The 25,801-nt window shown below is 45.3% G+C and overlaps 1 protein-coding gene across 1 annotated transcript in view; it reads left to right on the top strand.

Annotated features, from left to right (window-relative positions):
- Positions 1 to 25,801, top strand: part of SORCS3 (sortilin related VPS10 domain containing receptor 3) — a 689,619-nt gene that overhangs the window by 193,062 nt on the left and 470,756 nt on the right. The window contains exon 3 of the mRNA XM_004700938.4: positions 21,397 to 21,464. Within this exon, the coding sequence (XP_004700995.2) occupies positions 21,397 to 21,464 (68 nt within the window). The remainder of the gene's footprint in view (positions 1 to 21,396; positions 21,465 to 25,801) is intronic.

Raw genomic sequence — 25,801 nt, 5'->3', positions numbered from 1 at the left:
GGCAATCCGTCTTTTGTCTTTCTTGGCTTGCAAGCCTTTGCGTGTGTCACCATATGCCTGCCTTCCTATGTGTTTCTGTCTGTGGCTCTTCTCTCATGATACGGACTTTAGTCATAATGGACCAGGGCCCATTTACCTTAGCTTGACTACATCTGCAAAGACTTTGTTTAAAAGGTTACATTTATAAGTACCAAGTATTGATACAGCAACACATTTTGAGTGTGTGCAAGTGCATGCAGAAGTCACCCCATAACAGTGGCTCTTGGTTTACATGCCACTCTAGGCCAGGCTGAGGAAGACCTCTATGCCAGGCAAAGGGATTTGGATTTGATCCTACCAGCATAGAGAATCCACTAGAGAGTTTTCTTTCTACTGTGCATGTACTTTGCACATGCTATTTATTAGGAGAGCCAGTTCCCGGAAGAGGACATCACCCTCCAGCAAGTCAGGGGTCAGGGGAAGAGAGGAAACCCTTTGATGAGATGGATTGACCCTGTGGGTGTAACCATGGCCACCAATATAAAAACAAGGCTGAGACTGGACCTGGCATGGGTTTGCTTTGTTGTACGTAGGGTCATTATGCATCAGAACCAAACTGACAGCAACTAACAAGAGTGGCAATTATTTTGACAGGCTTTGAAGGAATTTAGTAGCTAAATAGAATGGTCTAATGTTAACCTTTATTGTACATGAACTGTCAGCAGCATTTGACACAACTGATCAATCGCTCCTCTTTGAAACACCTGTTCCACTTGTCTCCCAAGAGGCTACAGTCTCCTGTATTTCCTCTGCCCACCAGACCATACTGTGTCTACCGGAGGCTGTCAGCCTGTTTCTTATAGGAAATATTCAATGCAGGGATGAGTTAGAACATGGTTTGGAAGGCTGGAGGAACAAGACAGAGAAAGGCAATATTGTTTAAAGATTGGTAACTGCAGAAGCCACTAGAACTTTGCCCATGAAGAACTGGAACAGTATTAGGGGCTAAGGATCTCTCCTGCCTAGATCCCTGCTGTGGAGGTTGAGGTGCCTGAGTTGGAAGCCAACTTCTATCATGTCCATGCTACTGAGACTCCTGAGCACCTGCTCCTGCTTCCGCTAGACCTCTCTCGCTGCTGCTTTGCTACTTTCCAAAACCAGAGTCTGAAGAGAGTAATGTGAGCCTCTTCCACTCATCTCCTCAGCCCAGTCCTCAGTAATACCCACCTGGAAGCCACTGTCAGGAGAGCATCAAAACGGCCACTCTCAGGGGTCTGGGGGCTGACAATACATAGCGTCTCCAGCTGGGTTCTCTAGAGGATCAAAAGCAGGGAAGTACATAGATTGGATATACATATACAAAGAGAGGTTTATTTCAAGGAAATTACTCATGCACTTGCGGTGCTGGCAACCTCCAAATCTGTGAGTCAGCCATCAGTCTGGGGGGCTATTCCTGACCCACGTGGTTGCATGGGCTGATGAATCCAGTTTGGCAGGTCAGATGGCCAGCTGCTGGCCCATAAGTCTGTGAAAGCTGGTGAATCCCATAATCTACCTGTCACAGGGCAGACTGCTGGCTCACATCCCAAGAACCAGAAGCTACAGGATGAAGAGGAGAGAGAGAGAGAGAGAGAGAGAGAGAGAGAGAGATTTGCCCAACCCTTCATACATGTTGGATGCATTCCACATGTCTAATGAAATTGATTGGCTCTCAACAGACTGACTCCATTTTTATTGGTTTTTTAATTGCTTGATTGTTCACACCAGATCATAAAATTGAGGATGATTGCATATTATTATGCTATGGAAGAACAGTAAGTGCAAAGTCTACTAAACCACTGAGAATTATAGTTTAACTAACTTGACACTCCACCCATGTCAACTTAGCACCAATGCACATCTCTTCAAACTATACAGCATCACTAAATAAAGATAATTATGAAGTTGTACTTGTGCCTAGCATGTTACAACTATCATATGCATAGCCAGAAATATATTCACTCTGATTACAACTTATATATGATAATGGAATAATGGAAAGAAGAAAACAAAAAATATGATATATATGTATAGATACATATATGCACTATTTTGAATCTTATATATAAATATTCAATATGGTTTCAGAAGGACATCAGCAGGAAGCTGCAGATTGTCAAGCTCAATTCAGAGGAAGATGTGAAATGAGGGCTATTGTTGTGATGTCAAATGACTCTTGGTTAAATTAGAAAATACTGGAAAATGTTTACCTTTATGTTATTGATTATATAAAGGAATTTGACTCTGTGGGCCTTAACACATTATGACAACATTGTAATGGATGGAACTTCCATAACACCTACTTGTGCTCCTGTGGAATTTGTACATGGACCAAGAGAGAGTTGTTTGAACAGAACAAGGGTATACTGTGTGATTTAAAACCAGGAAAGATATGTGACAGTTATATCCTTTCACCATACTTATTCAGTCTGCATAGTGAGAAAATCATCGAGGAAACTGTATTACATGAATAAGAGTGGCTCATTAGGGAGGAAGGTTCATTAACAACCTATAAAATGCAGATGACACACTATCGTTTACTGAAAGTGAAGAAGGCTTGAAGCAATTCCTGATGAAGATTATCATCTGCAGGTTTCAGCATGGATTGCATCTCAATTGACAGTCTTCAAAACTGGACCATAACCAACATCACAATGAACAGAGCAAAGATGGAAGTGGTCCAGGATTTCATTTTATGTGGACTCACAGTCAGCACTCGTGCCATCCAGTTGATTCTGACACATAGCGGACCCGGTAGGGCAGAGTAGAACCGTCCCTGAGGGTTTCCTAGACGGTAACTCTTTACAGGAGTGGAAACCTCCTCGTTCTTCTCTGGAGCTGCTGGTGGTTTTGAATTGCTGACCTTGCCGATGGCTGTCAAATGAGTAACCACTCTCCCACCAGGGCTCTGCTCATGGAAGCAGCATTCAAGGAACCAAAAGACATTATTCCATTGCACACACCTGGGGCAAAATACCTCTTTAAAGTATTCAAAAGCAAAGATACCGCTTTGAGGACTAAGGTTGTCTAATCCAAGCATTTCAGTCATTTTGTATGCATGCAAACTCTGTAAAATTAAGAAGCGCAAAGAAAAATTGATGCCTGTGAATTATGGTGTTACAAACAGAATATCGAATATGCCGTAGTCTACCAAAGGAATGAATACATTTGTTTTGGAAGAAGTACAGTGAAAAATGGTTGTTGGAAGCTGGGAAGGTGAGATTCCTTCTCATGGACTTTGGACATTTTCTCAGGAGGGACCAGTTCCATTATAAGTCCATCATGCTCGGTAGAGCAGAGGGTCAGTACAAATGATGACCTTCAGCACGGACGATTGACGTAGTGACAGCAATAATAGCCTCAACCACAGTAATGCTTGTGAGAGTGTTTCAGGATTGGCCAGTGTTACTCTCTGTTTGTGCGCAAGATCACTACAAATTGGAACGGACTTGATGGCTGCTAGCAATAATCACTAAATGCACACACACATATAATGAAACAAGAAACACACTTAGCAATTGTACTTTTTGTTTCTGCAATGATCATGAGGTTGTAACTCGTATTTAGAACTAGCTACCTCTGTGGCATAGTGAGTTAATCCTTGGGCTTCTAACTGCGAAGTCCGTAGTCTGGAACCATCAGCTGCCCCACGAGAGGAAGATGAGACTTTCTCCTTCCATCAAGCGTTGCAGTCGGAGAAACCCGCGGAGGAGGCAGTTCCACCCTCTCCTCGAGGGCGCCGTGAGTCCCAATTGACTTGGTGGCAGTGAGTTTTGAGTATTTCTTCCACCGCCCATTCTGTATTCTCTTTGCCTAGAGAAAACACCTCAAGTGGTCATGATTATTTGCCTGGCCAAGTGACCCAAATTTTCTTTTTCTAAATCATTTTATTAGGGGCTCATGTGTGGGAATTGATCTTGGGACCATGGCTCTCTGTTCTGGTGATTCAAGTTAGACTGCAAGTCGTTAGACAGACCCGGAATAAAGTAAATGTTTTGTCTACTTCACACCTATTTAATTCCCAGGAATTAAATTTCACATCTTTTTAATTCCTAGGAACACCATTATTCAGTACAATGGGCATAAGCCATACAAGTCAGACTATTCTGTCTGATTACTGCTTTGACAAGGCTTTAATCAGTGGTTTTCGACCAGTGGGTCCCACAACCCCTTTGGGTGTCGAGCAACGCTTTCACAGGGGTCGCCCGATTCATAACAGTAGCAAAAGTACAGTGATGAAGCAGCAACGAAAATAATCTTATGTTTGGGGTCACCACAACATGAGGAACTGTATTAAAGGGTCGCGGCATTAGGAAGGTTGAGAACCACTGCTTGACATTGGTTCACCTTGTCTTTAGAAATTGTTGCCGCCACTTGGCCTATATCTTGATGGAGTAGAGTCAGTTCCACTTTAGTTATATATATCTTAATTCAGGTAGGGAATTTTCATAGTGAAATCTAGCATAATATAACCATTACAGTAGCCTTCAAGAATTTTGTAGCTCCCTTCAGAAATTAGTTCCTTAATGAGTGATAGAAGTTGTGTTCTCTGAGTACTGCATAAGTGAATCTGTGGGTCCAACCTGATAAATTCAAATTTCCTAAGCCATCTTCTTCTCTGATATATTAATGCAGATCTAGCATTTCAACTTGTTGGTTGAAATCACCACATGCTATAGTGAACCAAGCAGTTAAGTTATTAACTCCTAACCTCTTGCGTAGAAACACTGAATGAAGAAGGTGTACTTAGTATACACATATCAATAGATTCAGAATGATCCAACTTTATTTCCCTTGTACGAGTATCTCACACCCTTAATAGCCATTATCACATCTATTCTCCAGGTTTCTCGTTTGTACATATTTAAAAAGTCAAGCAGTTCTTTTAGATTGTAGCATATATCCTCCTGGGATTTAAGTTTAGTTATACATTTAGAAGGAAAAATATGTGGTGGGTGTTGGTCCTGGTGACGTTGAGTAATGTTTGTAAGGCATCTGCCACAGGAAATGCTCCAGGCACTGTCCCAGGTGAGATGTCACACAAAGACTCTTCAAGCACACCTGGGTTAATCTCATCTGACAGGGTTGAAAGGATAATGGTTTTACTGGGGAGAATGGTTTAGAAGACAATGAGAACTTTCATCAGATGGAATTAAGAGGACTGGTTCTCTAGGCAGTAGTGATTCAATGGAACTTAGGGGCTCCATGTTCCCATCTTTGTGATTATTTACCCATACATTCCCATTAGAAATTTCAGTATCCGATTTCTTTCCAATCAACATCCTCACTTTAATTTCAAAGACGATTCAAAGTTAAGGACTCAATTAGCATTGTTGTCCAGCCACTCTTACAATAAGACTCTAGGTTTGGTTTTCTTCAATATCAGCTCTGCTTCTTCAAGGAGTAAAGTATTATTTCAGAGTACAAGCATGAACTTTCAGCTTTGGTGTATGGTCAGTAAGCTGTGATTCTGAAGAGGTCTCTTTTTTTTCTACTTTGTCTAAATCAGTGTTTCTCAAGCTGTGGGTCGCAACCCCTTTTGGGGTCAAATGACCCTGTCACAGGGGTTGCCTGATTCATAACAGTAGCAAAATTACAGTTATAACATAGCAACGAAAATCATGTTATGGCTGGGGGGGTCCCCACAACATGAGGAACTGTGTGAAAGGGTCATGGCACTAGGAGGGTTGAGAACCCCTGGTCTAGAGAAAGCATGACCAGCTAACCACTCTCCCTCTACTTGGGTACTGAAAGGTGTCAAGTACCTGATCATCCATAGCCCGTTTCTCACAAACATTGAATCTAATGGTGCTGAGAACCACTTTTTAAAAATTCATCCTTAAGATATCGTTCTTCTAAAACTATGTGATCTATCAAATGTTTTCCATTGGGTTATCTAAAGGAGAGAAACAGTATGTCATTGGTGTGTTTTGTGTGTATTGGTATGCAAGAGAGATTGAAATTGAGATTAATTTCAAATGGTTCATGCGTGCCATTTGGTAAGTCCTAAGTCTATGTGCCAAGCATCAGGCTGAAGGCGTCTCTTGACTCATGTGGTTGCAGGGACTCAAGAACCCAAACTCAGCAGGATAGATGGCCCACAGCTGGCTCATGGGCCTGCAGGAATTGATTCATCTCAAAATTTGCAGGCTCTCTGTCAGGAAGCTGATTTACTTCCCAAGAACTGTAGAAGTAGAGCCTGGAGATGCAGAAGTGGAATGAAAAAGAGTGAACTTTGCCAGAACATCCCATCTATTGGATGCAGACCACACCCCTAAGGAAACTGATTGCATTGCAGCTGCTTGCCTTTCACTGATGCCCATTAACTGATTGGCTGCTCATATCAGATCACACAATGGAGGATGAGTGCATTATATTACATTATGGGAAAGTATTCAGTCCAGTGCCTGATAAACCAGTGATGGTTAGCACAGAATGTTAACCATCACACAGAGAGAGAAAGGCAGACTAAGAGTAAAGAACTGAACCCACTCCTTTGGCTGCTACCAGCTCCCAATCTTAGCGTTTCACTCATTTTAAGAAAACCTTTGTGATGTACTCTTTCAGTGCAGGGCTACTTACCAAAAGGTGCTGGGGAAGGATGTGATAGTCTGTTTGCATAAAGATTGGAGCCTTAGAAACCCTGTGGGTCAGGGCATTCAGTTTATAGGGAGCCCTAGTGGTGCTCTATGTTGCTGCTAACTACAAAGTTGACCATTAAATCCCATCAGATGTTCCATGGGAGAGGCATAAGGCTATCTGTTTCCATAATGATTTATCTTCTTGGAAACCCTATGAAGTGCTGCTATGAGTTGGAATCAACTTGATGCTGGTGGGCCTGGTTTTGGTTATTGGATCTCCTTTCTGTGGAATGGACACAAACATAGATCTCTTCCAGTTGGTTGATTAGGTAGCCATCTCCCAAATTTCATGGCGTAGATGAGTGTGCACTTCCAGCATTACATGTTTGTTGAAACTTCTCAGTGGGACCCTACTTGATCTTGATAACTACCTTCTTCAACTAGCCATTTCCCAGTCTTCAGCACACACTTCAGCTACTGGGGGGTACTGGGTAATGTGCTGGGGTGAACAAATCTTACCTCATGAAGATTCTGAGTCTTAGTATCTTCCTTTATTCCTGTAACCTTCCTTTAACTTTTAGAATCTAAAATAATAGGAAGTGTCCTATAAAATTCTCTAGGTTGTGTCTAATGTCCTGCTTTAATTGTATAACACCATCTCTATTTTCTCCTTGTAATAGGAGCTAATCACTACAACAGGGTATAGTAACCCTTTCTTTACCGATTCTAATCTCTCTGTCCTATAGTGTCATTATGAACTGCAAGGGACTCAACAGCCATGAGCTTCCTTACCTGTCCCTTCAACATGAACACCAAAAGCCCAAATCGCCAGGTGTCATTTTCAACTCCCCACTCTTCTAGGACAACCATTTCCCTCGGTGGGTAATCAGACTTATCTATCAACAAAACCTTACCTTGTATGGACATGAAGAAACTATTCTATGTATTTTTATTGGGTGTGATAATGAGAGGAAACACTCCTGTTCTCCCCATGGTTCCCCAAGCTCTGTATTTTGACTACGTCTCCGATGACTCTGCCCCCAGGAGGCAGACTTTGTTGGCTATTGACTCCCAGATAGGGTTGCCATTGTGTCTTTAGAAGTGCATTCATCCATTGTGTCGGGCGAGGTGATTCAGGGTGATCGGGTTTGTGGTGAGGTCGGTGAGTTCTGTGAATGTGCCCAATACTGCTCTTCATTTGCCGTGAAATTAGTTCTTTTGTTAGAGGTAATGTGTGGGCTACCTGACAGTGAATAGGCATTCTAAAATGGAAAGATTTTTATTCTAGTACAATCTTGACAGGCAAGAGAGCAATTCCAACAAGGGGAAATTGCACCCTCTATGTGACGGAAGGGGAAAATGGAATCAACCTGCCACAGAGTACCATGTTGAGGTTTAACCCTGGCTTTTACTTTTACCCCAACTGTGTTACTCGGGGTTGACTAGAGAAACAAATTCATGGACTCATATCATATGTGTATAGGAAAGAGCTTTATATAAAAAATAATCATATATTAAGAAAACATCTCAGGCCAGTTCAGATCAAGTACATGAGTCCACTATTAGTCCATATGTCCAATATTAGTCCACAAATTCCTCTTCAGACTCACACAACCATGAAATAATGCCCAATGCAGGAAGATCACAGACCAGTGGGTGGAAAGTCTTGTGGATCCAGTGGTGGTAGAAGCATCTCAGTGCTGGCAGAGGTCTCTGTGACTCCTCCAGCTCCAGGGCTCTATTTTAGTTCCATGTATCTTGTCCGCAGGAATGTCTCACAGGGAATGAGTGTGTGTCCAGCCTCCAGTGCTCTGTTTATCTCCTTAGTGCCTCCAAATGAGGTCACAAGCTGCGACCTGATTGACAGCGTAAACTACACCACCCCTTTACTCTTAAGTCTCAAATTGACAACAGATTATGTGACTACCACAGGCAGATTGGAAACTTAGCAGTGTTAATACCTGTACTAGCCTTGGTAAGTGGAAGTCTAGGTTTTTAGGTCGAGGCACAGACCCCATCTCTTCTATAATGCCTCTTTGTGCAGTTATTTCAGCAAACAACAAATGTTATGTGTATTAGGCAGGGTTCTCTAGCGAAACAAAACCAGGACACTTATGATTATATAGATAGATAGATAGTTGTATATAGCACAAAGGAATATAACAGCTAATTAGTATACACAGCAGTAAAGAGGGCTCAGTTCAACTCATTTCCGTGGAACAATTAATATACTAGAAGTTCTTTAACTCACAAGGGCTGCCGGGTCCAAGGCTAAGGAAGCAGACAGCTGAGTTTTCCCTTGGGCAATACAGGAAGTCCCCCCACAGGCAGCGAACAGTAGCGTGGGTCACCAACTGTTCAACAGACCTGGATGGGATATCGAACTCAAGCACTGCAAGATGGCAGGATCCACCAGCCTCAAGCTCAAGCTATATACCACACACAGCAGTGTGTCAAAGCAGGTCTGGAAGGAACCTCAAGCTCTAGTGACAGGACCCACAAGTTGACTTGTCCCACAGGAAGTGTAGCTCACAAGTTGAGGTGAAGAACTAGCTAAAGCAGTCGCAGACTGGTCTGATCACCAGAGAGCAAAAGAGAGAGGGGCGGGTCTTGCTGAACTATTTATCTCTTTGCCCTCCAATCAATCTGTGATCTGACTAATCTCACACGTTGTTATTCTCCAGGTTGGCACAATAAACCTACCTATCACATTATGGATTTATTTGTGTGCCCTGCAGAAAGATATGTTGAAGCCCTAACCCTAAGTCCCAGTGAATATAACTTTGTTGAGAAGTAGGGTCTTTGAAGATGTCATTAGTTAAGTTAATCTAAGTTATAACAGAGTAGGATGGGCCCTGATCCAAGATAACTGGTGTCTCTGTAAAATCAGTGAAAAAACACACGCAAAATAATGACCGAGTCAGAGATTCAGAAGAGTTACTGACTTTCATGAGAAGCCACGAGAGAAGAGTGGAGCAGAACAGATTCTCTGCTGTCCCAAGTCCCTTCTCCCCACCCCTCAGATTTCAGAAGGAAGTAAAAGTCTGATAAACTGACTTTAGACTTTCAAGCTTCCGGGAATGGAGACAATACATTTCTATTCGTATAAACCACCCAATTTATGGTGCTTTGTAATGGTATCCCTAGGAAATGAATATGCTCCGCAAAGAGGTTACTAGTCTCAACAGAAGAGGCCATGTTGTCCGTTCCATATTTCTTCTCTGTAGTCAATGCCAATTGGTTAGCATTCACACAGGGTACAAATAGCCACTGGGTTATTTTGAGAGGTCCCAAAGCACACTGGTTTCCATACCTAATTTCCTTATCTCGAAATACTGAAGGGCCCCGGTTTCTATTTTCATATCTCGTCTCTATCTGTACATCTCTTGCTGATCTAGTCGCCTGCCTTTAAGTGTCTATCACCTAAAGACTGACAACTCTCTAGGGGATAGTTTCAGTTTAGACATCTTCACTAGCCTCCACTCTCATAGCCTGCCGACCACTTGACTTCTTTCAGTGAATTATCTTTTAGGCATCTCAAAGTCAACGTCAAAACCTAATCTTCTTATATTCCCTCCAAACTGCCTTTTTCTCTATAGCCTTCATCTCATAAAATGGCAACTTCAGTGCTTCCAGTTGCTTACGTTCAAACTCTGTGGGCCATCCCTAACGATTCTCTTTCATTCGCAGCTTATATGCTGCTTGTCAGCACATCTCCTTGGCTCTATTTTCTAGCTGTGTCTGGATCCCATCTCTCACCACTGTTGCGCTAGTTTGGCCCACACCGTATTCCACCTGGATGATGGCAATAGCCGCTGAACTGTTGTCCTTGATTCCACTCTTTCCCCCTTATCTCAACACAAGCACCAGAGTGATTCTATGAAAACTTCAGTCCTCTATTTAAATCCCCTGTCTCAATCAGTAGTATACAAAGTATTTCCAGGGTTTCACAAGGTCCAACAAGATCTTAGCCTCCCAGTAGCTCCATAGCCTTGAATATTCCTCAACCCTTCACTCACATCCAACCTCGCTGACCTCTTTGCAGTTCCTTGAGTGTGTTAGGCTCCCTCCTGCCTCAGGCTCTTTGAGTGTGATGTTTCCTCTGCCGGTCCTATTTAGTTCCCAGTAGACGACATTATTTAGTCCCCCACCGCATTCAGGGTTTTGTTCAAGTGTCAGTTGATTTGAGAGGCCTTCCCTGAACTCCACATTTATTGCTGCAACCTCCCCACGCTGGCACTCCCTCTAAGCCTTCCTGCTGGCTTCTCTCCCCACTGTGTCACTGGTTTACTTCTTTGCTTTTTATGTGCCACCCGACTGTCGTGTAATCTGCTTTGTTTCCTTTACTGCAAACAGAACCCTCCAACAGAAAGGACTCCATATGTACCTGTTTGGTGAATGAATGAAAAAATGACAAAGTCCCGAACCTGTAAGACAGTGTGCGTGGCGATGGGGCAAGGTTCACAGCAGGGTTTAGAAGACTCGGCATTTGCCTTGTTAGGTGTGGGATGAGGATGAATCTGCTTAGGCTTTTTCTTAAGCCACGGAGTAGATGACGTGCCCAAAATGAATCAGAAAAAGGGAGATGGAGAATACTCCTGTGAGTTTGTGTGCATCGTACACTATTGAAGAGGTTGGTCTATCTTCTGGGTACCTCTGTGGATTCCCAACTGGATGATCAACCCAGGGTGGGCAGGGACCCCTGTTCTGAAATGGGAGTGAGTTTGGCACAGTTCTGGACACCCGTGGATGTGCGGGCCTTCTTGTGCTGTGGAGCCGTGGGACTTCTCTTCCCTGTGGAGGAGGCTTTCCTAGGCAGGAGGATGCCCGAATTCACGCTCTGTGTCTTAAGAAATCTGCTCTTGTAAGAAGTCCCGGCAGTATGTCTTTCAGCCTCTTTGTTGCTTCTGTCACCAGACTCCTGGTAAGGAAAGCTACCGTGTCCCTAATTTACCTGGCTGGGAACAAAGACAGAGGCAGGGACAATGAGGAAGGAAGTGAGGGCGCCTCAAAGGGGCCTGTGCAGAGAATCCTGGGGAATGAAAGGGAGGGTTAATGAACTACAGTAATTTTCTTTCTGAGTAAAATGTTACAAGCATTAAAGGTCTTCACTTCACGGAATGTGCTCATGGGCTGGAGCGTTCCCAGGGATTTATGAATGTGCAGATTGCCATTCTTCTTTCAGAGGCCAGGAATCCCCTGGGGCTTCCGCCCTTCCTTCCTGTGCTGAGTGCAGGTGCCCCATGAATACCTGGCGCCTGATTTGTAGCCTCTTATATTGCAGTCAGTGTCCCGGGGTGGCACCAACTGTTAAGAACTCAGCTACTAACCAAAAGGTTAACAGTTCGAACACATCAAGAGGTACCTGTGTGTGGTGGTGGGGGAAGTGGTCTACTACAGACCTGCTTCCAAAAGTTTACAGCCATGAAAACCCCATGGGGCGTGTGTGTTCCGGGGGTTGCCAAAGTCAGAATTGAGCCACCAGTCACGGGGTTGAGCTCTTGATTGGGATCTTGAGTGGATGGGCAGTTTTGGAAAGAGCACAGCAACTCGGGAATCCAAATAGTCTCTCTTTTTCCTAAACAAGATTAACTTGGAACCCTTTCCTCCTGAAGAATAATTATCATACTAATAACTCCTACTTGAATAGTGTAGCTTATAAAGCAGGTCTGCTTCCCTTACTTGATTTGCAACTGCTCTGGGAGGTTGGCAGGGGAAGTGTGTAATTATCCCTGTTTCAGGGAATCAGAGCAGATTCTGGAAACAAATAAATTGCTCAGCTACCAGGTGTTAAGGTTGGGTCGTGAGTGCAGGCCTTTGGTGGTAGCTCCCATGTCCTCACCATGCCGCCGTGTAAATCTCAACCAAGGAGCAGAGGCTTGGATCCAGTGGGACACTTGAATTTAGACCTGGGGAAATTTAGAATGGCCCCCCTGTGGAAAGGGGCCTAGGACATCGTTGTTCGAGTTCTGAGTGTGAGTGTGAGCACTCTTACAAAAGATGAGAGATGTGACCAGTGGAGAAGGGCCCCTTCCTCAGGATATCACTCTCTCCAAACCTTCCAGGGGCCTGACTGAGTCCTTACTTTAAATAGAGACAACCCTGGCAGGCAAGAGGTTAAGGAAGAGTATGCGTTCCTCAAGGAGAAGGACTCATTCCTCTGTCTCCATGAACCTTGCACTGTGTTGAGCAGAGGGCAGGAGTAGATCAGTGCAGGAGAGGAGGCGGAGCTAGACATGGAAGCACTAGTTGCTAGCCTGTGAGGTATCTCAAGATCTTCCAATTAGTAAAAGGTGGCGTGAGTACCTGGGTGCAGCAGAAGATGCTTGTACGGCAAGAAGATTGAGATGGGGCTCTGAGTGTGGAGGTGGGTGGTCAACAAAGGCAACAGCCAAGGCCAGTTGATTTTGTAAGAGACTAGCCATACCTGAGTGCCTCATTGTCACCACCCTCTTCACTCTTAAAAGAGCTTTTCTCAAGCTACCATGAACCACGTTGTTGGTTGCTATTGAGCTGACAGTGACTCGTGGTGGCCCCTTGCCCATCAGGATGCCATGATGCTTAGTCCTCTGCCTTCTTCAGGATCGGTGCTCTGCTGGGGGCCATGATGGAGGCCACTGTGAAGTTTGAGTGTTTTCCAAACTGGGAGGCTTACCTTCCAGCACTCTATCCAGCTATTTTCTGTTATGATCCTTAGAGTTTTGGGCTTATGGTGGTATAGTGGTTACCTGTTGGGCTGTGATCTGAATGGTCAGTAGCTCGGAACCACCAGCAGCTCCATGGGAGGAAGACTGGGCTTTCTCCTCCTGGAAGCAGTTACAGTCTCAGGCACCCACAGGGGCTTGTTTTGAGTCAGCATTGATTCCATGGCAGTGAGGTTGGTTTGGAATGTTTTCTTTTCACAAGTGAAAGGGCAAGCCTTTCTTCCTGGTTTATCTTGCTCTGAAAGGAAGCTCTCTCGAATCTGTCCTCTGTGGGCCATGCTGCTGGCATTTGAAACACTGGGGCCTAGCTTGCAGCATCACAGCAATGAACGAGCCGCTACAGGACAATGAGCTGACAGCTGAGAGGTGGAGAGTTGACCAAGCTGGGGTTCCTTTCTCCTTCCTCGTTTGCCCATTGTTCTTCATGTTTTACCTCCACCTTGCCCATAGCTCGTGTGGTGTCTCCGAGTGAATTGGGTGCTCATTATATTGTGCCTGCCCTATCACTGTTCATAGTCCCACAGATGCCATGCTGCCCTGGCTCTGTGCTGTTTCTTATAAGTGGGATGGCGCACCACTCCCTGATATTTTCTATATTTAAAGAAAATGGCGTAGAATGAATTCTGACTTCTAGTGCCTTCAGGTGTTTCAGAGTAGAACTCGCTCTGTCTTACAGAAGCAGACTGCCAGACTTCTCCACCATGCTGCTGGTAAGTTTGAAACGCCAACATTTAGGTTAGTAGGTCAAGTACAAACCTTTTATGGCACCCAGGGGACTGTCAAACAAAACCAATGGGTGGGGGGTGGGATACTGCGGTCTGTTCAGGTACAGTTTATATAATCTCTCTCTCTCAAGAAGACTTTTTGATCATGTTTTCTAGAATTAATGTCTTCTCAACTCTTAGATGACAATATCCATCCATTGCTCATAGATTTATCGCGTCATCTCTTTTGTTACCTTCTTTTATTGTCATGTATGTACAGAGACCTAGTGCCGTCACCTTGAAGGTACATGGCCGCTAACCCAAATGCAGGTCGTTGGAGTCCACTGGCCATAGTTGGAAGATGGCAGCCTGCTTCCATAAGACTAGACAGTCTCGTGAACCCAATGGGGTGTTGCTGTGGGTCCAGAGGGTCGCTGTGAGTTGGCGTCAACCCCATGAGTTTGGTATGCTCAGACATTTACTGTGCCTTCCATGGGCCTTCCTGCAAACCTGCCATGTTTCAGGGTTTGCACTAGGCATGGAGGGGCTGAACATTAAATAAATCAGACCCTGTTTCTAAATGCCAAGACAGCTCCAGCTCCTTGAAGGACAAACACACAGAAGAGTAATACCAACCCAATTGATCAAAGTTCTAACAGATGCATGAATAACGTGTTATTTGAGAGATTTCAGATGGTAATTTTAGGTGAGATTTTATATACATATTTTATAAATATATATGATAGGCCCCAGCTATATTTATTTAGACACACATACCTATTTGTATCCAGGGGTTTTTCAACTGTATATATATATAGCAGGTGAGATAGAAGTGCCATTTACTCATGAATTATTCCAGTTTGCTATTTACATTTCTCTGCTGTTGATCCGCTCTTCCCACACCCTCCAGGAAGGTAGCTGGTTAGGTGAAAAACACACTTGTTTGTTCTGAGTCTTCCATCAGTTTAGTTCTGGTCTCATTCGGCTTCTTGGTTTTCTATTCCTGTCTCTTTCACGAACAAGGGAAACAAAAGTTATCTACCCTTGGCCCTGGAGCTTGGATTTCTCCCCAATTCCTAGAGTTGAGCAGGTGTTGTGTATTCATACACTAGATGCTCAATAAGCCTGCGTGGAGTTCATGACTGAGGAAATTCTTTGAGGGTAAGAATATCCATCAACTTCCGTGCCCCCTGAGGGAGCTGTCTGTTAGGTTCCAGCCCCTCCACTGCTCCTTGGAGAAAGCGGAGGCTATCTGCTCCTGTCGGGCTTTATAGGATTGGAAAGGCCTGGAAACACACAGGGTTGCTTTGAGTCAGGGTTGAGTCCACGGCCGCAGGGCTGGGGTCTGGTGCTCCTGCTCATCACCGCGGCTCAGCAGGCCTGTCTAAGCAGGCTGACGGTGTCTGCTCAACCTCAGCAGAAATGCTGCTTCTTGACGTTTGCTAGTTGTATATATTAGGATCAATTTATTTCACTCTTAGGTCTGGCTTTCCTCCTCTTTGAACTAGGAACATATTGGTAATACCTGCACTATCTCAAAGACGTGTTTTCAGGATTGAGAAGCACCGGTGTAGTAGTTTGCCCATCGTAGGGGCTCCATTCCTGCTTGCTTCCCACGTTTTCTTCTGGAATTTAACTCCACTCTTCTTTGGAGGCATCTGCTGGTGTGAAGTTGGGGGACAAAGACAAGTCAGATCCTCACTCAGGGTCCCTCCACCCTTCACAACTCCTCTTCCTCATCTGAGTACACTGGCTGCAGCCTGAGATGCCTTGGGTGGGTTTACTGGCTTTCCTTCATGGCCAGTCCCTCCTGGTCTTTGGAAGGTTCCATCGGGTGAAAGGGGCCAGGAGGGGCAGGCATTCTTCCCTCTTGGGTGTGTCTGCTCTGCTCGCACAGACTAGCTGAAGCTTGAAGGTCACATCAGCCTCTCTTTAGTGCTCGATTCATGTCCTCTGCGTTTGGCTCACAGGGAGAAGAGGCTTCCAACCTTTTCATTCTCAGCTCTTTTTAACTCTTCCCCTAGGGAATGCTGATGTGACTTTGCCGAGGCATCCGCCTCACCCATCTCCTACTTTCTGTTTCACTTATAAGGTTAAACCCACTCTTAAGGATGGGGGTGGGGGTGCTCCTAGCTCAGGATCACTCAATGTAGCAATGTTGGCATCATCACAGCAGGGCGGTGGAGAGGCATCATGGTCTGGAAAAGTGTCTCTTTCAGGGAGATTTCCAGACCTAACCAACCCAGGACCTACTGAGCCAGCTTTTCTGTGGATGGGGCCCGGTAGTCTGCGTGCAGTGGCTCTCCATGGCTCTTAGGCCTTAATTCCATTCATTGGGTGGGAAGAACATTGCCCTGAAACCCTTGGACAAAGGGACCCAGGGCTGGAATTTGACTCAGGCGGGGTCATGTGCCCTCTCTGGACTTCAGTATCCTCACCTGTAAAATGAGGGTACTAAACTAGCCTAATACTGCCACCTTGGGAAGCCTATGTTCCAACAAAACACTCATATCTTTCAGTGACTTGAAAATTATGATTTTTTTTAAAAGCTCCATCTGACGTGCTGACTCTGTCTTTTAGGGAGACAGAGGTGTGTGAGGCAATCCCACCTCAAGAAGGCAACTCATAGAATTGTTTTTTAAAGAACTATCAAGATTGTATATCGTTGTTATGAGGCGTAGTCAACTTGGTTCTGATTCACAACAACTCTCTGTAGATTGTAATGAATCTCAGTCCAGTTCAGCAAAATCTTGCCATCCTTGCCTCTAAGGAGCATTCTGGCAGTACTTCTTCCAAGACAGATTTGCTTGTCCTTTTGATAATGCATGGCGCTTTCAATATTCTTTGCCAGTACCACAATTCAGACGCATCCATTTTTCTTTAGTCTTCCTTCTTCACTGTCCAACTTACATGTACATGTGAGTTAACTGAAAATACCATGGCTTGGATCAGGCGCATCAAAGTCAGATACTTGCCTTTCAACACTCTGGAGAGGTCTTGTGTATCCGATTTACCCAGTGCAACCTTGTTTGATCTCTTGATTGCTTCTCCCATGAGCATTGATTCCAGATCCAAGCAAGACAAAATCCTTGACAACTTCAATCTTTTCTCCATGTATTATGATGCTATTGGTCAAGTTGTGAGGATTTTGGTATTTTTACATTGAGTTATAATCCAGACTGAAGACAGTAATCCTTGATCTTCATCATCAAGTGTTTCAAGTCCTCCTCACTGTCAACAAACAAGGTTGTATCATCTGCATATTGCATGTAGTTAACAAGGCTTCCTCCAAACCTGGTGCTACATTCTGTTTCATATCATCCAGCTTCTCTGATTATTTGGACCCAGAGTGCCTCAAATATCAAGATCAAAAGTCTGGATTTCATCATTAGGCAGAAGGAACAAATAAAGAATTCTGATAGGAAATTGTATGAATTGCAGGTAGGATTCAAAACATCTCCCATATAGGCAGAAATAGTACTTGTAGCAGGTGTAGATTCCATGATGGGATTAGATGGGTAAGAAAGCTATTAGAGGAAATACCTGTGAGAAAAATGGGGTGAGTACCAGGTGTGACATTGTACACCTGTGCCTATAAGGTAAGCCAGCCATGATAGAGGATAGGAGAGCCATTAGATCAAGAGGTAGGGCTGGTCCAGTGTAAGAAGACAAAGAAAGAGGGAGGTGTGACTGGAGTTATCTCAGATTGCGTGAAGTTTCATGCAAAGTTCAGCAATGCTGTCAGGGAATCCATCAGGGGAAATCCACATCCCTGCGGAAGGAACCTGCCTGCTGCAGTAACAGTTCCATTCTCAGACATTGGCTGGGAGCAACTCCTGGGAGATGTGACTTGCCTCGAAGGCAGCACTGGGTTTCCGAGCACAGCAATGAGAGCCCTTCGTCGGTCATGTTCCCCAAAGTTGGCGATCAGAAAGGTTCATTCGGATAGCAACCAGAGAGGAAGGAGAAGCTAAAAAGAGTCTAAGACCATTTGCTTAAAATAGGTTTTTCTGAGTATTTGCTCATGGTTCTTTCTATTTGTAGTTCGATCCTCTGGTGCCTAGTTAGCTTTTACTCATCTTAGGTATTAGTTTGAAGTAAGGCTGGTTCACATCTTGGGAGTCTTCCCTCTCCCACTGTCTGGATTGTTTACTTCGGCATTCCCATACGTTCCTTTGCATCCTGCACCACAGCACATAAGCCAGCTTTTTATTTGTTTTCGTTTTTTGTTCCTAGTAAAGTGGTCCATGCATCAGGCTCTGGAGTTTGATCTGTCTATTCCCAAGCCATAGCCAAGTGGCCAGCATATCCCATTCACAGACAAGATAGAAGGCGCTAAGGAAAGGAGGGGGCTGGTCAATGGAGAGCTGTCTCATCCTGGGGAAGTGTCTTGCCTCCAACATCTTTTTCTTTTCTCTGGGTTCACTTTGCACTTTGGGAGAAATCTTAATGCCTCGAAGACTTGATGCTGGCCAGAGTGGGAGGGGATGCAGTAGTCTACCCAGTCCTCGAAGAGCCTGGTTTCGAATGGTGTTTTACAGAATTTTTGAGAGTCACCCATGCTTTCAGGGAAGCACCCACGCTTTCCCGTGGTGTCAGGGAAGATCTTGTAGATTCAGGAAGGTACACATGAAGGAAAGGAAACCTCTGTGTTTCCTGATTCAAGGAACACAATGGATGTAGCACAATGTAAGCATTTGGTTGGGTCTCTTGCCCTCACTCACCCCCATTGAACAAGTGAGGAGACTGTCCACGCGTGAGAGGAGCAGGGCCCCTCTGTTCCCATGGAGAACAATTTGCTCCACACCCCTGGCTGTGGTACCTTGGTAAGAAGACAGGGAGTTTGGTAGCGTCTTCTTCAATGGTGGCGCTGTGACATTAGAGAGTTTCCTACTGTTTATGGCCAGTCTACCAGTTCCTGTCATAGGATTCCCCAGAGAAGTTGACAGCCCCTACTTAACTGCCCCAAGCCATCTTTGCCATGGACTCTCTTTGACCTATAATGGGATATATCCCTGGTCTCTAATTTCTTGCCCATTAGTTTACATAAAAGAAATTGAAATAGTCCTAACTGACCCCATGGGGTGCAGGATGAGGATAAATCTCAAAGTGAGGGTTTTGTTGTCAGCGAACTGCCATAAAAATGTTCAATATAATGGCTGATTATTTTTCTTTAATCTTAAATGGATACCTAGAATGGAAGAGTCCCATCTTGGTAGCAGAAATTCATTATCTTGGAACAAGTTTAATGGCCGCTGTGAAAATGAACTGGATGAAGTAAAACTGTGGAATGGGAAGGAGCTAAGAAAAGCGAAATGAGTTGTGCATTAAATTTAGATAAACACAATTATGTGTAACTGGGTTATCACACATACAGGCAGGCGATGTGTATTAGGCACCTGCGGTTTGATTACAATTTATCCCTGTGCTTGTGCTCAGCGACCTCTTACATATGGATTGTGTTTAAGCCACTGTCCAGGCACACGAGGGTTAGGCAGAGTTGGGTCTGATAGCCAAACATCCTCAGCTGGAGAAGTATCCATGGGCCATGGGACAGGCTGGCAAGCCCAAGGCCATGTCCAGAATCTGTTTTCCACATTGGCTAAGTGGGTGGCACGTTGGGCTGCTCACGGCAAGGTTAGTAGTTCAAAAGCATCAGTTGTTCCACCGAGGCTTGCTGCTTCCACAAAGTGTTACAGGCTCAGGAGCCTATAGGGCCAACTCTCCCCTGTCCTACAGGGTCTCTCTGATTTGTGATAGACTTGATGGTTGGCATCATTGGCGGCTCTATGAAGAGCATTGGTACTAAACTACTTATGAATGGCCAGGTTGGCAGTTTGAACCCACCTGTCAATCCATGGGGAAATGACCTGCAGTCTGTGCCTGTAAGATTTCAGCCTTGGAAAGCCCAGGGAGCGGTTATGCCCTGCCCCATGGGTCTGCTATGAGCTGGAATTCACTCGCTGGTAACAGGTTTAGTGGCTTTGGGGGGCATGTAGAGCTTCGGAGGCTCTCTACTTCTGGCATTAGAAAAGTGGTTCCGGGGTCAATTGGGATCCAATAGCCTCCATAGAAATGCTTGTGAGGATAGTTCAGGACTGGACAGGGTTTTGCTCTGTTTGTACATAAGGTCATGATGGGTCACAACAAGGTGGACGGCCCTCACAATAGCCACAACCACCTGCTTACTCCACATTGGCAGGCAGATGCCACCCGAGGACGCTGAGGCCTGAATTAATTCTGACTTTGAAGGCCCTGTGAATACCCCTGAGTGGCAGCAATAGTGGCTTGAACCCAGCCAGTGGCCTGGCACAGGGAAAATCAGGCGCTCGGTTTCCATAAAGATTCTGTAATCCCAAGAATGCCCTGTGGGACACAGTCTGATTCGGTAGCACATGGAGTTGCCATGAATTGGGAGCCGACTTAAAGGCAACGGTTGAAGATGGTGGTGCGATGGAGACACAGCGCTGCCGCGTTTAATCTCGCTGTGGCCAGAAAGACTCAAGCAGGTCTTCCTACCCTTTTAGGACCGATCTTTCAACTCAGAGTCAGGTTCTCACAAATGCAAGTACATGCTCTTCTCTCCAGGTGCCCCACCTCCCCAGCCCCCCTTTCAGATCCCAGAGGCTATGTGTTGATTCTAATTCATGCCAAGTTCCTGTGCCTCAACAGCCGAAATGCTCCATCGAATGTTCAGTGGTTGGTTTTTCGGAATTACGTCTCCAGATCTTTCTTCCAAGTCACCTCTGGGTAGACTTGGATGTCTAAACATTTGTCAGCAGCCGAGTGCATGCACCGTGTGTATCAGCCAGCGGTCTTGCTAGGGAACAGTGCCAGCTGGCCTGTGCCTGACCTTGTGGGAGGACAGATGTGGAGAACCAAATGTTGACACCTAATTAATTCCTGTTGACATGTTTTATTTCAAATGCAAAGCAACATCAGGATTAAAATGAATGCTGCCAGCTACGGGATGCATTAAATTCAAGGGCTTTCCCTCCCCTTTGCTTGATCCTATAATACCCTTCAACTCAACAGATAACTGCTAAGTCCTCCTCTGGGGGATTTGAGATGCGCTGTATGAGCAGACTGGTACAGGACGTGTGGTGGCATAAATGGCTAGGCCTTGACTGCTGTCCGCAAAGTTTGCTGTTCGAGCTCGTGAGCCACTCTGTTCTGCAGGGAGAAGCACGAGGCATCAGCTTCGGCAGTGCCGCAGCCACGGGAACCTTGTGTGTCAGTTCGACTTGCCCTCTAGGATCACACTGAACCCAAATCGACTTGGCTGAAATGATTTTGATTTCGGTTGGATGTATTGTTATACACACTCAAAATAACTTACTTTCTCCCCTTCTTTTTCTCTCCCCGCCTCCTCCCCTGTCCTAATTGCAGGTCATTCTTATCTTAACGAAGCTGTATGACTTCAACCTGGGGAGTGTGACTGAGAGTTCCCTGTGGAGGTAAGTGCATTAGAGATTTCTTATGGAGCGATTGTGATTCCGCTCAGCTGAGAAATTCAAGCGGACCCGATGGGAAGCACCTTCTAGAAGGAGCAGAGGATCTTCCCCACCCTGGAAGCCATGCATGTCCTACAGGTGACACCCATGGCACCTGTCTGTGAATTCCCGTAGTTTTTTGTTTATAATCTCTTTGGGGGACCTACAGAGAATCCTTCTTGGCACAGTTGTTACTTCTGCCTCCCCATAGTCTCTCCTTTCGCTTGACCAACACAGGATCTGGCGAAGAGAACATGCCTGAAACCACCAGACAACACTGAGAGGTAGGAGGGCATCCTACCTTGAGTGAGAGTCTTGGCCTCAGGACTATTTCCAGGCATCTGTAAGATGCATCCCTAAGGCCATTGCATCTTAGGATGCTGTGGTTCTCCAGAAAGTTGACATGAAGGGAACAGATATATTTGGGAATCAGGGAGGCTTGGTGATGATCCCAGGACCGAGGCACCTGTGCCTCTGTGGACACCTTCTTCCATAAAACAGGCATATAGTATATGTTTTGTGACTGCAATGGAAAGACAATTATATATATACACCATATATTTGATTTCCTTGGTCTAAACATTTCTTTATTTTTTATTTTATTTTTTAAAGAAATTCAAATATTGTTGTGTCCCTTAAGAGCTTTAGGGACTGTAGACATTGTACACCTGTGCCTATAAGGTAAGCCAGCCATGAGGGATCCCATGGCACAAGGACGGGTTAGCCTGGAGAGGGCTTTAGCAAGGCCATGGAAAGAGTCTCAGAGTTTCTCTAGACCAGGGGAACTTGCACACACACCTCCTCTGCACCATCATACACAGCACCTCACATACCTGCCTGTCCTCACGCATGCTTGTATATACACCCTGCATACCCTCACTTTTCCCTCTGCACACACCCTCACAGAGACCTCCTCACACACCTTCCTGAATTTCCTCATCACCTTCACATAGGGCTCCTCATGCCCACTCCCTTACACCTCCTCACCCAATCTTGCATACACCTCACACCCCCTCCTCACACTCCCTCATACAGACCTCCTCACACAAACACACACTCCCATGCACTCACACCGGGCAACAGGAGGGATCTTCATCCACTGGGACTCAATATCTCTCATTGCGTGTTTATGTCCAGGGGACTCAGGGGGCTTGAGTGGGGTACGTATTTCTATCCTGTTGGCTTTGTCAGGTTTAGACACTGGGGAGGAAGCTGTCCCAAAAGGCCAGTCACCTGCGTGGATTGTCATCCCAGCAGCCTGGCCTCAGGGTTTCCGGGGGCCTTGGAGCAGTGCCTGCTGGGGTGTGCTTGTCTTCCTGCTTTGCGTTTCCCCCTGACCTATTTGTTTACAGAAGATGAGACAGAGCCTCTCTGCCAGGGAAGGGGAGCAGTCATTGCATCTATTACATATTTAGGGGTTAATTGCTCATGTTGACTAAGGCTGGTCTCCGTTTGCACGGTGATGTCTAAAACCTAATTTTGCTGCTCAGTGAAAATTGTCAAAGGTGTAAGTCACCAGGGTGCCACTAATAGATGGAAGCCTGAATGTCTCCACTCACGTGCTAACTCTCTCGGAATTAGAGCCGCGGGAAAGCCTCTCTTGGAGGATTAGCTGGAGACTTAAAGGAGACTTTAAGTCCATCCTCTCTGCTGTCTGCTGGGTGCAAATCATGACAGGAGCAAGACAATCCTGATTTGGATCATGTCCTGAGAAGATAAAGGTCCTTTCTCTTGGGATGCAGCTAACCCTTGTATGCCAGGCTTCAGAAAAGGCTTGGCTCCTTCTAGAAGTGGACCAGGCAAACCCAAGGCACCTGGGCCAGCTGCTTAATGCTAGACATGTCCAGTTACAAGGATTCAAATTCCAGTTTGTCCATCAAACAAGCTCTATAACTTTGGACCCTTTACCTGACTTTGCTTAAGTTTGTTCCCCTGAATGCAAAGTGGGGAGAGTGAAGCTTTGTCCCAGTCACATGCACTCCAGTCCTGAGCACATCACCTGTGCCCTGTCCCATGTGTGTGTGGGGGAAGACTCCAAATGTAAGTCTATGATATAGCTTTTATTCAGTCATCAAAGGGACAAAGACACGACAAAGACAAATCACCCATATGAGGGACATCATTGGCATGAGGCCATAATGGTGGCCCAAGGATTTATGCTCACTCAGTTAATTATAGAACATGAAAAACAAAGGAAATTGTCACAAAATCATGATTGGCAGCAGATCAATCCATTACTGGCCAACGCTGGACTCGACCAGAGCTGGAAAGGGACCCTGATGGCGCTCCTTACCTTTTGGCACATTAGACAGCTTACAGAGCTGGTTCTGGGACCCTCTGACCACCTGGCTCCTTGATGGTCATGACCATGAAACCCTGGTACCTTAATTTCCATTAAGGACACACCTAGATGAGTCCTGATAGCCTAGTGGATTATGCGTTGGGCTGCTAACCTCAAGGTCAGCAGTTTGAAACCACCAAAAGCCCAGAGGGAGAAAGAGGAAGCTTTCTACTCTTGTATAGATTCACATTCTTGGAAACCCACAGGGGTAGTTCTACTCTGACTTACAAGGTCACCATGAGTTGAAACCCACTTGGTGGCAGTGAGTTTTAGTTTCTTGTTTGTTTGTATCTTAACTTTCAAACACACTCTTCCTAAGATGCAGGTTTTTTACCTGGTTGGTGTATGGTTAAAATGAACTCAATAGGAGTTGAATCTCTCAAGACTCAAGGTGGAGTTAGGGCCCCGATTGTAAACCATAGCCTTCTGAGTACCAAGTGCTTTGAATTTGCACTCTGATATACCCACAACTTTTGTATGGGGGCTTCCCTCTTCCTAGACCTTTCTCCTCGCTGCGAGGGTGGCTCTTGCACATCCTTCCTGTCTTGGCCCCCTTGTCACTTGGTCACTGAGGCCAGAAAATCCCGAGACACAGCTTCTCTGTATTGGGGACTAATGCTAGCCCTCAATTGCAGTTTTCTCCCTGGCACATCTCCCCATCGGGCGTGCTGCATATGTACTTACTCATGTGTTTGCGGCCTGCCTAGGAGCCCTAGTGGTTCTGTTGGGTCAGTGCTGGCCTACTAACTCCAAGGTTGAGGGTTCAAACTCATCAGCTACTCTAGGCAAGGAAGATAAGGATTATATACTTCCTTAAAGGCACACGAAGCCACAGAAACCCTCTATAGCATTGTGACGAGTCAAAATCCACCCCATGGCTGTGGTATGTCCACTAGAATCCCTGGTGGTCCAGTGGTTAAGGCACTAAACCACTAACCCAAAGGCTCAGCTGCAGCCACTCTGTGGAAGAAAGATGTGGAAGTCTGTTTCCGTTAGGTGTACAGCCTTTGTAAGCCCTGTGGTGGTCATATGACTCTGCTTTATAGGGTCACTGTGAATGGACGGCAATGGGTTTGGTTTTTGTTTAAACCCACTAACATTTAAGCTTGTAGCACAAGAGGACATTTCCCCTTCTGTAATTCTACGCTGCATCCTCAACATCTAGAACTCTGTCTGGCACAGAAGAGGCCCTTCTCAATATTTGCTCAGTGAATACATTAATGAATGAATGGATTGTTGTAAGGATTAAATGAAATAATGAATGTAAAATCACTTAGGATAGTCACTCACATGGAGCGCTAATGTAATTGTAATGATTAATGGTCATTATATTCCTTTCTGTTTGTATAGCGTTTCCCTCCATTGTTGACTTTGTTTGCAAGGAAGCATTGCTGTGGGGAGCTCTGTGAGGGATGTGTAGGGCTGAGAGGAGGGTGAGCTGTGCCCTCTGGGAACAGGCAGAGATCTTCAGGGCGAAGAGCAGGATGTCTAGGGAGGGAAACAGGTGATTTAGAATGTTGGATGTTCCCCTCGTGTCAAATGGAAAGAATTGGAGTATTGATCTCCACCTAATCAAGGACTCTTTTTGTGGACAAGAATCATTGGACTGGGCATTGGGAAGATGCAAGGAGCATGATTGACCAATGGAGCGTGGGAGCACTTGCAGGGCAGGGTCAGGTGCTGCAGTAGGAAAGGAGCCGGGGAGGAGGCAGAGAGAACCGCTGCACGTGGGAGGGAGGGAGGTTGGGCATTCTTAAGTTCATCTGTGGGCTTTCAAATCAAAGTCAGCTTCTCAGAGCACAGTTTCCCGACAGCAGATTTTATATGGTGATTAGGAAATTCCTCTCTGGATAAATGCTATATGTGGATTTTTTATATTAGGTTTGAAAGGACTCATGGAACTGATGAAACCCAGTTTAAGAACCCTGAAGAGCATGTGATTAAGGAAAGGCCATGCTCA

The sequence above is a fragment of the Echinops telfairi genome, unplaced genomic scaffold (assembly GCF_000313985.2).
Source record: "Echinops telfairi isolate 266 unplaced genomic scaffold, ASM31398v2 ScPeMD7_70;HRSCAF=299, whole genome shotgun sequence".
Classification (NCBI taxonomy): domain Eukaryota; kingdom Metazoa; phylum Chordata; class Mammalia; order Afrosoricida; family Tenrecidae; genus Echinops; species Echinops telfairi.
This window is presented reverse-complemented; position numbering and strand designations above follow the sequence as displayed.